General features: G+C 45.3%; 1 protein-coding gene across 1 annotated transcript in view; it reads right to left on the reverse strand.

Moving 5' to 3' along the window:
• Positions 1–12,099, reverse strand: part of dlg5a (discs, large homolog 5a) — a 71,559-nt gene continuing 59,460 nt past the window's right edge. The window contains exons 25-33 of the mRNA XM_083658633.1: positions 10,546–10,729; positions 8,581–8,729; positions 7,600–7,770; positions 6,625–6,821; positions 6,281–6,424; positions 4,134–4,261; positions 3,221–3,330; positions 2,202–2,311; positions 1–2,103 (exon numbers count right to left, since the gene is read on the reverse strand). Coding sequence (XP_083514759.1) covers positions 2,000–2,103; positions 2,202–2,311; positions 3,221–3,330; positions 4,134–4,261; positions 6,281–6,424; positions 6,625–6,821; positions 7,600–7,770; positions 8,581–8,729; positions 10,546–10,729 — 1,297 coding nt within the window. The 3' untranslated portion in view covers positions 1–1,999. The remainder of the gene's footprint in view (positions 2,104–2,201; positions 2,312–3,220; positions 3,331–4,133; positions 4,262–6,280; positions 6,425–6,624; positions 6,822–7,599; positions 7,771–8,580; positions 8,730–10,545; positions 10,730–12,099) is intronic.

Below are 12,099 nucleotides of genomic sequence, written 5' to 3' on the forward strand. Positions count from 1 at the left end.
AAAAATAGTGACATTACAATTTGCTTATGCCTATTTTTTTTTTTTGCCCAATAGTCAAACTTGTGGACTGGTTTTCCTTTGAAAAACTGTGCAAGAATAGATCCCTTTTTCAATAATAATTCAAATAAGGAGCAATCCTTTTTTTCTAATTAAGAATAAAAGGCCATCAATGAAATGTAAGGAACTGATGTCATACATAAAAACTGAATTAGTTACAGTAGAAATTATAGTACCTATTCATAGTCTACTGGAAACCTAGGAACAGTTTCATGTTTAAGGTTCACAGACAAACAAGTGCAAAACAGAAATAAAAGGTTAAAGTTGCCTTAGTGGATTTTGGCACAATAAGATACAGGATATGGTTCAAGGAAGGGCACAATATTGGTCAATATTCTTTGCCTCTTGAATAAAAAAACAATTAAATAACAATGAAAAGTCACTAACATTTAAATGGATCCTAGGAAAATCCTTTTAAGATATTACCCTGCAAATTTGCTCCATAGTGTCTCTTTTTATGAGTACATTGATAAGTGACTGACAACCAACCACAAATCAAGAAAACAAAAAACAAACAAAACAAAAACATGCCAATACCTGCTAAGACATGAGCTGACCGGCGAAGGTTCCTAGGCCTATGACCTAGTGAAAATACATGTAATATATAATATATGTTTTCAGCTGTATCTGCATACTGTATTTGTTATACTCTATATTGTCTTTAAATATGTGACAAAGAGATAGTATGATAGTTACACAGTGGTCTGTCTAGCCCTGGAGTGCATGCTGAGGAGTTAACCCGTTGGCTGCCACTTCGGCCGGCCCTCAAAACCTCACCATTGTCACGCGCTCTGCACTGTGCTGGTCCAAAAACAGCCCCTGTCCATCCAGTACTCGACCGGTTAAAAAGACGCGTTTGATCTTTTAGATAAACGTCCGCAAACCCTCCTGACTATCTTGTCTTAAGTGGCCAGGGGCTGGTTTCAGATCAGACTTCTTCTCCAAAGGCACTTCCGAAAGGCCCGTAAACTGTCCACATACCCAGCTACTATAGAAACACAATGCATAGAACAAACATCAATGTGTTTGAGTTTTCTTTCATGGCCGTCACTGTTGGCAATCCAGTTCAGTAAGACCACAGAGCTACGTACTTCAGATCAGGTTCAGTAAGACCACAGAGCTACGTACTTCAGATCAGGTTCAGTAAGACCACAGAGCTACGTACTTCAGATCAGGTTCAGTAAGACCACAGAGCTACGTACTTCAGATCAGGTTCAGTAAGACCACAGAGCTACGTACTTCAGAGGGCCGTGCTGCCTTTGCACCTTTGGATAAAATGCAATGAGGAATGTGATGTCTGATCTTGGCATTTCATTTCTATAGCATCAAATTCATGCTAATAACAAAACCATGATTTAATCCAATTAAAATTGTCTAAAATGTTGCCAACAGTCTTGACATTGCTTTCTCCCCTCTCTCTCTCTCTCACACACACACACACACACACACACTTAGTTGTCAGTCGTCATCAAATGGGTGGTATAGTGAAACCACAAATGTTATTTGGTACACAGGTTCTGGATCAGGGGTAGTTGAACTTCATTAGCGTTGACGTGGTGTAGGGTGGATGGGTGGGTGGGGGCAGGTGTTTGGGTGCAGTCAAGCATACACTGAACACCAATACTCACACTCATCTTTTGACTGCAAACCGGATGCTTACATTGCAGCATGACGAAGACACCACCAGAAACCCTTAGGGAAGACTGAACAAACTTTTTAACGTCATGATCCAGTGCTACTAACCTGCTCCGGAATACATCAGAATAGAAGGAGGCTCCGATTACAAATCAACATGAACAAAGACAAAAATAAAAAAATATCAATAATTTACATAACTAGCGCACTGTAGTGTACCTATCGATATAGTGTGGAAGGGTTTAATTAGTGTTGGGGTTTTGGGAGACGGAAAGCCGCAGCTTGCTGTAGTGGCGGCCGGTCTCCTCTAGGGGCAGCCGAGTGGAGTCCACAGGACTTTACTTTGTTCTTGATCGACTATAGTCATGATCTGAGTGCAAATGTAGGGGAGGGTGCCACCCTGGACAATACCTGCAACGGGAATTGATTCATTTAGAAGAAGATAGACATTTACTATAAGCGTAAGGCATATCGCTTTTTATTTGTTATTTTGGTTTGTTTATACGAACCTGTGAAGAATTTGCTGTACTCTTGCTCTATCTTCTGTGCACTTTCAAACTGCTCCTTGGAATGTTTCTGAGATACTTTGTCCCGCAGATACACCGGATCTTTCTGCTCCCTGTGGAGAAAACACAGGTAGTGACTGGACTGTCCCGGTATCAGGTCCATCAAGTTCAGGTAGCATTGAGATATGAAACAACCACCAAACGCTGGTTAACTCAGATTGTGACTGGTAAGGTTCCCATCGTTCAGAGCTTCTATAACATCAATGATGATTACAAGAAAAATAACGGTTGAGATTTTGAATCCACTAGCTGCTGTACCCCCTGGACCTTATTTTACCAGTGATGGAAGAAATACTAGAAGAGATACAACATCTCAACGCTTAATTTTATTATTTCTTTCCCAAAAAACGTGGGCATATTTCACCAGCTGTTTGGGATTATGCAAGCGTGTGTGGTGAGTGGGGTGCTTTGACAGACGTGCACACACACACACACAGTGTGGTGAGTGGGGTGCTTTGACAGACGTGCACACACACACACACAGTGTGGTGAGTGGGGTGCTTTGACAGACGCGCGCGCGCGCGCGCACACACACACACACACACACACACACGTGAGTGGGGTGCTTTGACAGACGCACCAAAGGACTCATGGTAGGCTGGAGAGTGAAGGCTTATCTTGCTCCATCACACACACACGCGCGCGCACACACACACACACATGCGCACACACGCACGCGCACACACACACACACACACACACACAGTGGGCAGGGATGTCACTGTAGCAGGACATCCCCAGAAACAGGCAGCATTTGTTGCCCTCACCATACGCCAGGCATTGGCACAACACTCTGGACCCCACCAGCCAAGCATTCTGCACAGCTCTCTCTCTGTGTGTGTGTGTGTGTGTGCGTGTGACGTGTGTGTGTAGACACGTGTGTGTGTGTGTGTGTGTCTCAAAGAACCACACATCGAGGGTGAATACAGGCGCTCGTGCTACAGAGACAAGGTGCTACTTACTTGATTTGCTTGGCGTTTTTGTAGCGGATGAAGACCACAATTGGATAGATGTGAACACTGTGGAGCCGCTCGATGGCGTGTGGGGCGATGTCAAGCAAACAGTGACAGTCCTGTTTCCAGAAGAAACAAAGGCAAACAATCAGAATGGACAGCGACTAATGCAAAGGACTGTGCACTTAAGTAAGTTGGAGTGTTCATCTTCCGTATATATGATCTTTGTGTGCAACACGTGACATAGAGACACTGCGGAGCGCGTCATCATTCAGAAACCACGCCCAAAATGGGGGGGAAACAGAAACCCCCCCTCCAATCCTGGCGTTCTCCTATGTCACGTGCATGGTTGCGTGTTGCACAAAAAGATCGTATATACGGAAGATGAACACTCCAACTTACTTCCTTGACAGCTAGATCTACATTTTTCTTCTCGCCAACTCTCAATGGCTTCCTTGTTTTGCTCAGGAGTACAAAAAAACTGTAACTGGCAATTTTTTACATTTGTTGTCTGTGCAGCCCCACCACACAACAGCTTTTAGCTATGTTTAATTCAAGGAAAATGATGCTGGTCTATGGGAGCAAACGGAGCGATTTCCCCCGTGATGGGCGTGGCCTATTTCATGCAGTGTCTATAGGAGAACGCCAGGATTGGGGGGGGGGAGTTTTTGTTTCCCCCCTGTTTTGGGCGTGGTTTCTGAATGATGACGCGCTCCGATGTGTCTCTATAATATCTGAAAAGGCTTGATGAAGATTATTAACATTTGCTGGTGTACAGTAAGAAGGAATAAACTAAGAGTTAACCTCTCTGACAGCAACACCTTCTCTTGAGCAAACGTAGAGATATAAAAAAAAGGCAAATACAAGCTACTTAATCTTGCCTGATAAAATCTGATGAGAAAGACAAGAATCAGACAAGTACCTTTTCTGCTATCTCCTTGATGCAAGCAACAGTGGTCACATCAAAATGGCCGCTCCTGCGCTTGTAGTCGATGAAGAGGCAGTCTTTGACGCCGCGCTCAATGGCTTGCTGAGATGCCTTCATCACCTCTGAGGACGTGACAGACAATACAAAGTGCTACAGTACAACCTTTTGGATTGGGAAGAAAAAGTGGTAACATATGGGTATTCCTCAGAGTTGTAATAGTGCACAGCAAGCATATGAGGTAAACGAAAGGTTAATTTGAGAGCCTCCTATTTCTTCAGGCATTTGATTTAAATAATCAGAACCCATAAGAAATTAGGTGCAAATCTGTGGGGGGATAAATAATAATACTTTACATTTATACCTCTGCCAAGGAGTTTATGTTTTCATCCCCGTTTCTGGCTGTGCCTGCAGGATGTCTCAAAAGCTTGAGGGACTTCCATGAGATTTGGTGGCTAGATGGGCCTTGGGCCAAAGAACAACTGATGAGAGGTTGGTGCTCAACCAGATCTGCGATTTCCGCCAGTAGACAATTAGCGTTTTCTAGCCATAACTATGAAATGAACAGATATAGAGACTTGGTTCCAAAGCCCACATTATAGTATGTCTCAAGCAATCCATTTAATCTAAAAAGCGTTAGGAATGATGTCTAGCTGTTCAGTGTTGGCAGTGGCTTGCATTCTCTCATTGCCTTTGAGTTGCAAGAAGTTGTTTACATTTTTTTAAGTGCTACAAGTAGCATTTTAACATCAACAAGTTAGCACATTCATTTTAAGTTATCCTTTATCCTTTATTTATCCCCTTGGGGAAATTCATCCTCTGCATTTGACCCATCCTCTACTAGGAACCTTCCTAGAACTAGGAGCAGTGGGCAGCCACAGTGCAGCGCCCGGGGACCAACTCCAGTTCTTTTTGCCAGTACCTTGGCCAGGGGCACTGACAGGAGTCTTAACCCTAACATACATGTCTTTGATGGTGGGAGGAAACCGGAGCACCCGGAGAGAAAACCCACACGAACACGGGGAGAACATGCAAACTCCACACAGAAAGGACCTGGGACGGACCGGGGTTCGAACCCGGGACCTTCTTGCTGTGAGGCAACAGTGCTAACCACTGAGCCACCGTGCCGTCCAAAATTTTGAGACATTTGTTGGATTAAACATAAACAAATTACACCACCGCTGAGAAGAGTGGAAGCCGCATTTTACATCGTGTGCCACCAGGTCAGATTGATTTGATTTGATATTATGATACAGTCATATCAATGAGATTGCAGTTTATTGTGCCTTTGAACAGAAATCTGTTTGCATCCAGTGACCAGAGACAATGGTTACAGCCACACAATGTAGCTAAACTCTTGCACTAGCCTTGCAAAACCATTTGAAAGGGACTGCTGCTCTCCCAACACAAACACATTCATCATCGTGGCAGATGTAATAACAGGAAGGCATATAGGGGGGAAAACACTTCCAACATGTTTATTCTCTTCAGTAAAGCATATGGTTATTATGGGATAGGGTTCATGAGGAAAAGTGTTCATTTTGAGAAACATTGCCATGAGGCAGAGACTGCCTACCAACCACCATCTCATCTGTTTAGAATTTAGTAATTATACCTGGATATCACAATTAGATTGACACTGATATATTGATGTTTAAAAATGAGTACACAATAGCACATTTGAACCATATCTATAGGACTAACATGTCATGATGAACACAAGATCATATTCTCAAACTACAGCAACTTAGGAAGGGAGGTACTAATATGCCAATATTATTTTAGCCCACCCATGGGCATTGTGGGGAATGTGGGTTTTAAAGATTCATATTCAAATGGTCAAAGTCATGCTAAAATATCCCTAACCATGCCTGCTGTGCACTTACAGTACACAACCACTAGTCTACAACCACTGTTTGAACAAGCTGAGAACAAGGCGGAGCCACTCAGCGATGCGAGTGCCTTGAACAGTGTTTGCGATGATGTTGATGACCTCTACAGTGCAAACTGATGGTTAATGTTGCGCGAGCTTTGCCGTACATCTCTCTTGCAGAGCAAGTGTGGCTTTTGTGTCACGAGCTTTCAAAATGGAAACCACCGTGCTTTGTACGGCTGACGGATAATCTGGCTGAGGTTGAACTCACCCAGGACACATCTGCAGAACTTCCCGGGAGACTCTTTGACCAGCATGTCCTTGACCGGGTCGGTGAGCGGCCCGAGGACGAGTACCGGTCGTGGTGACGTGCACTCCACCTTCTGGACCCGCTGGTAGGCCAGGCTCACACAGTCTGTCACACAGAACACACATTATTACAAAGCTGCTTCTTTTCTCTCTTTTTTTTAGATCTCTAATGTTGATCTATGCCCAATCTTGTTCTCTCGCACTCTCAATGCTTAACAGAGTCTAACTGAGATCCTTGCAGCAAACACGCCCCTAGTATCATCTTGATGTTATGGAAAACGATGTGTGTGGCGCTGTGGTCCTCACCGTCGAGGAATGGGATGGAGTCTGTGCTGATGGCGTCTAGAGCCACCGTCTCTTTGCTGTCTTTGGAGCTGCTGCGTTTGTGTTTGTGTTTCCTCCTGAAGAACGACCGGCGGGCCGCTGCAGACAGAGTCTTACCGGAGCCGCCATCTTCCTTCATTTCTGTGACACTGTGTCTGCGGTAAAACTCCTGGTCCATCCTAAACAACGCACACATGCACGCACGCACACACACACACATGCACGCACACACACACACACACACGCACGCACACACGCACGCACACACGCACACACACACATGCGCGCACATACGCCCACGCACACACATACGCAATCTTATTCCTTATACACAGCGAGAAGGGCTCACTTTTGAGGATTATTTTGGACATTTAGTAAAAGTAATAAATCCAGGGTTGCCCACACTTTTTCACGGATAACATTTCAAAAAGTTTCCATGACTTTTCAAGTATCGATAATAATAATGATAACATAATACTGTAGAATCTCCATGTACTGTGATGTGAGGCGGTGACTCTGGATCAATACCAGAAATTGACTGACAAATAGGACACACCTCTTTATATTGGATAATAGTGCTTTAGAGTCCCATTACATGAAAACTATTTAAATAAAATGCTAAACTTTATGATCTTTGTGAAAAAATGTAATTCTTATTATGTATGAGAATGCATGATTTCTCCATGGTTGAATGATACCATTATTTAATTTGTAATCAATTATTTGTTAATTAGCCTATTGCAGACAGCCCCTCACTTTTAGTTTCTGATTTCTGTGTGGTGCTGATGGAGAGCTCCTGTTATCGTTAAAATAAAAAGTGCTCTGAGGATGCATTATTTGGCCTCCGTACTGGTTACGGTCAGATGTGGGCTGCGAACGTGTGCGTGTGCATGTGCGTGTGTGTGCGTGTGTGTGCGCGCGCGCGCGTGTGCGTGGTGAGGATGTTCTCCAACTCACATGTACTTGCTGGGGATCTGGCCCCTCTGGATCTGCTGTGCGTTCTCATCCAGCTGCCAGGCCATCCAGGTCCCAAAGCTGCCCTTTGGTAAAGACTCGTCCACGTACAGGATGTCATCCTTCTTAAAACTCAGGTCCCCCTCGCCCTCCCCGACCCGCTCGTAAAGTGCTCTGATTGGAGCAGAGAGACGGAGACAGACAGAGAGAGAGACAGGACAGATGGGACGTTGTGAGAGTGGGGCACATTGAGGGGAGCCAAGGCGGACGAAGTGAGAGAGGCAGTGAAGTATCAGACAAGAAGGATGGAGAGAACGACAAGAGAAGCAGAGAGAGGGAAGGAGGGGCGTGAGTTAATCCATCGACAGTATAGGCAGCGCCTCCTTTAGCGGGGGCCTCGCAAGTCATTTCCCAGTGGCCAGAGAGTGTATTTACTGCAGATGACATCACTACTTGCTTATATGACAAGTGACTGCAGCAGCTGCGGTAACGCACCCAAATGGACTCCCTCACAACATCATCATATGGGACTATTTTAGAGCGTCACTCTCCATTCATATATATATATATATATATATATATATATATATATATATATATATATATATATATATATATATATATATATATACACAGCAATCTTCCATTGGTGTCTGAGCTATTCGGCTGATATAATTAACTTAACATAAACCAATTCAAGCTCAATCTGTAGCATCTTTACAGTGAGACAGTGGATCTTGGACATAATGTGTTAGATTCTCCATGGGGGGCTCCAGCAGTGGTGGGTCTATATATAGCAACATGGCTGTATGGGTAGAGAAAGCTGCTTGGGGGAAATTGGTGTGGTCCCTTTATGGAGCTGTAACACATAATACCCTACAATTGTGTGTGTGTGTGTGTGTGTGTGTGTGTGTGTGTGTGTGTGTGTGTGTGTGTGTGTGTGTGCATGCACGCGTGTGTGCATGCACGCGTGTGCGCATGTACCTAATATAAAAGGCGTCTCCTGGAGTGTCTTTGAGCATGTTGAAGTCATCTGGGCGATGCTGCACCTTGAGTGTGACAGTCTCTGCAGGCTTCAGCATCTCCACATATACCTCCTCTGCCGTCTTATTCTTCATATTCACTGAATTATACTGCAAGACAAGAGAAGGAGAGAATGAAAACGCGACGTTGAACTTGACGTTGAATTTTGCGGACGCGTCCTCTGCCAGGAATCGAACTCGGGCCTCCCCCGTTTGAGTGCCTGCAGTCTACCTCCCAGTGGGGCCGTGTGACCCAGAAAGTGGTGAAACGGAGCGACCGAGCAACAACGCCATCCGCAGAGCCCCTGCTGTCGCGGGGGCTAAAAAAAGAAAAAGATCAAATGAACTCGTGAACCGACATGAAAAAGAAAAGCACCACCTTCGCATCGCAGTGTGAAAAACAGACACACTCAGGGAGAGCAGCAGATGGGGTTTGTCGAGTGGACACACACACTCGTCTGGGAAATCATTTGCAATGCCTTGCAGGGGGGTCCACATTTGCTCCGAGCTCTTGGCTATATTAAACGTGTCCCAGCAGCCAGCATTGATTTGTGCCATGCAGAGGGCAGCAGCAGAACGGGAGCAGCTGGGAGGATTGAAGGAGAGGCTGATGCAGAGGGCAGCAGCAGAACGGGAGCAGCTGGGAGGATTGAAGGAGAGGCTGATGCAGAGGGCAGCAGCAGAACAGGAGCAGCTGGGAGGATTGAAGGTGTGGCCTGATGACAAAGCTGCACGACAGCACGGAGAGCGGCTCCTTTGTGGCAGAGCACTTAAGTGGGAGCATGCCAGGAATGGCCCGTTATGATTGGATGGATCACCAATGCACAGCGGGAGAGGAGAGAAGAGGAGCGGGCGATCAATGAACAACAATAACTGGCAGGAGAAAAATGCCAACGCTGTTTGGCGGCGCGAGCGAGCGCGGGGCGAGACCGAAATAACGGCGACACAAAAGCTTTGTATGAGTCAGGAGGAGACCTAAAACAATGACGGCACGCGGCCAACAAGAGTCCAGTTTTGAAAACACCTCAAGAAGAAACTGATATTATTATAGCTACACCTCTATACTAAATCCAACTATGCTTTGAGGAAAGCCCGTTTCATCAGTTAACTATTTTTTTGTTTGTTTTTGTTTAGAGACTAAATATTAACAATTTTATCATCATGAGATAATATGGTCTTGTGACTGTGATAGAATAATTTTTTTTTGATAATGTCATTTACTATAGAGTAGCATATCAGTGTCTAAAGTGTGACTTGGTGTGCTCATATTCACCTTATGTAGCCACGCCCATTTGACCTGGTTGTGTGGCCGTCCCAAAACTTCCGGCTAAAAATAATAATAAAATAAAATAAAAAATGGCTGCGCTGCTCCAATATCATCTAACTCTGAATTAACTAATAATTTAGCCAATTGTATGTAACATACCAAATAAAAGCAAATGGCAATGTCTAAGAATGCAACGCCATGTAACTGGCTCGTTAAGTCTCGCATTCCAGGGAATTACGTTAACGTCTGCGGGTCTTTATTGACGTTAATGGCTTGCGCTGCTATCGCGCTGCCTCGGAGGAGAGACAACTATCTGAAGCTTTCTTTGTTGGAGTCCAGGTATGTTTTACAAGAAAGTGCTCGTCATTGTTGACGATAACGTTATCCGACCTGGCTAACAGTGGATACTCGCTTGCTTGCTGTGTACCCGCTCAAAGTAGTAGGCTACGTTATTTATTTTACCCCTTCACTGTCCGCTCCAAAAACAACTCTCTTATTTTGCGCCGTGACCGCCGGAAGTGTTAGACGGACCCGGAAGAATTTGGTCCACTGTAAGGTCTGAACATAAGGTGAATAGGTGTGTGTCAGTCAGTGTGTCTCTCTCTATACACATCCAGTCTGAGATCCCCGGGCAGAAGGTTCGGGTTTGTGCGTTGGTACCTCCAGGATGAGGTCTCCAGGCAGCAGCCCCTCAGGGCCCCTGGCAGGGCTGTCCTCCTCCAGGCTGTCGATGTAGACGCCCCGCAGGTTCCCTCCGCAGAGCGTGACGCCCACCTCCACCCCGGGCCTCCGCACCGTCACCAGCCGCGGCTCGCCCACCTTCCTGCCACTCTCGGGGGGCATTCTGGGGGACCAAGGGTGGGGGGACAGGAAGTGGTCAGTGTGGGAGTGTGTGTCAAGGTGGCAAAACTTGCTTATGATTTTTGATAAGATACATGTCTGTAGATGATATTTTGGTATGATAGCCATTCCTGAGTGGTAGCTGTGACACAGTTACCAGCTCGTGAAGATTTTGAGCACCACAAATAGATTTTGACTGCCACATATTAATTTCAAGTAGTTGACTGCAAACACCTCCTTTAGGAGCCCACTAGATGGTGCTCTGAGGCCCACCAGTGGGCCACGGTTCAGTGGTTGAGAAACACTATCATGCAGATAGAATAGGCTATATAAGGAGACAATTATTTTTTCATCACTGTAAAGCCACAGCATAGTGGAGAGGATATTCGTGTGATGTGTGTAGTTCTTCATATCTACTAGCCTCTTCATTTTGCTCTCAGAGTGCCCCAGATTAATGCATTTTATTTTAAAATTTACAAAATTTCTTTATCCAGGGGGGGCACAGTCTATAATCGCCTATGCTCACAACAGTCTCAAGAAGTTACACAGAATGATGCAAAAACAACAACTTTGGTCAGCAGAAAAGTATCTCAGTCAGAATGCAACACGTCTGTCACTTTGGTAGCCAGTTAACACCGAGCTGAAAGCTGATACCTACCCAGCATTTGGTCTGGCACCAACCCTTCTGAAACTGCCGATCTCACAACAAGAATTTACACAGAAGGGTGCAAAAAAACCTACTTTGGTCAGCAGAAAAGTATCTCAGAATGCAACACGTCAAACCTTAAGGCGGATGTCACTTTGGTAGCCGGTTAACACCGAGCTGAAAGCTGATACCTACCAGGGTGGGAATTACACGGAGGCCTCCATTGCTCCTCCTTCTGGCCGTGATGCCCTGAGATCTCTAAGGCCACATTGGCAGTGCCCTGCTACCAGCCTGCTACTGTCAGTTACTTTAAAAACATCAGTGGTCTCAGTTTAATGTGCAAAGCATGTGTCATTGGCTCATTTTAACACAGATTTCTGACAAATCACTCTTCACGATGTCAATAGAGGGATGGCCTTTGTGCCCTGGCATGTGGCCTTGTGCCCTAACAAAATATGTGACGCCGAAGGCCAGATGGCCACGCCCCTAAAACGACGAAATTCCCATCCTGATAACTACCCAGTATTAGTCTGGTGTTCCATTCCCACCCTGATACCTACCCTGTATTAGTCTGGTGTTCCATTCCCACCCTGATACCTACCCTGTATTAGTCTGGTGTTCCATTCCCACCCTGATACCTACCCTGTATTAGTCTGGTGTTCCATTCCCACCCTGATACCTACCCAGTATTAGTCTGGCGTTCCAGTAAAGTGCTCAGTGAGTGTAGC

Source organism: Poromitra crassiceps (genome assembly GCF_964638095.1).
Source record: "Poromitra crassiceps genome assembly, chromosome: 22".
NCBI classification, from domain to species: domain Eukaryota; kingdom Metazoa; phylum Chordata; class Actinopteri; order Beryciformes; family Melamphaidae; genus Poromitra; species Poromitra crassiceps.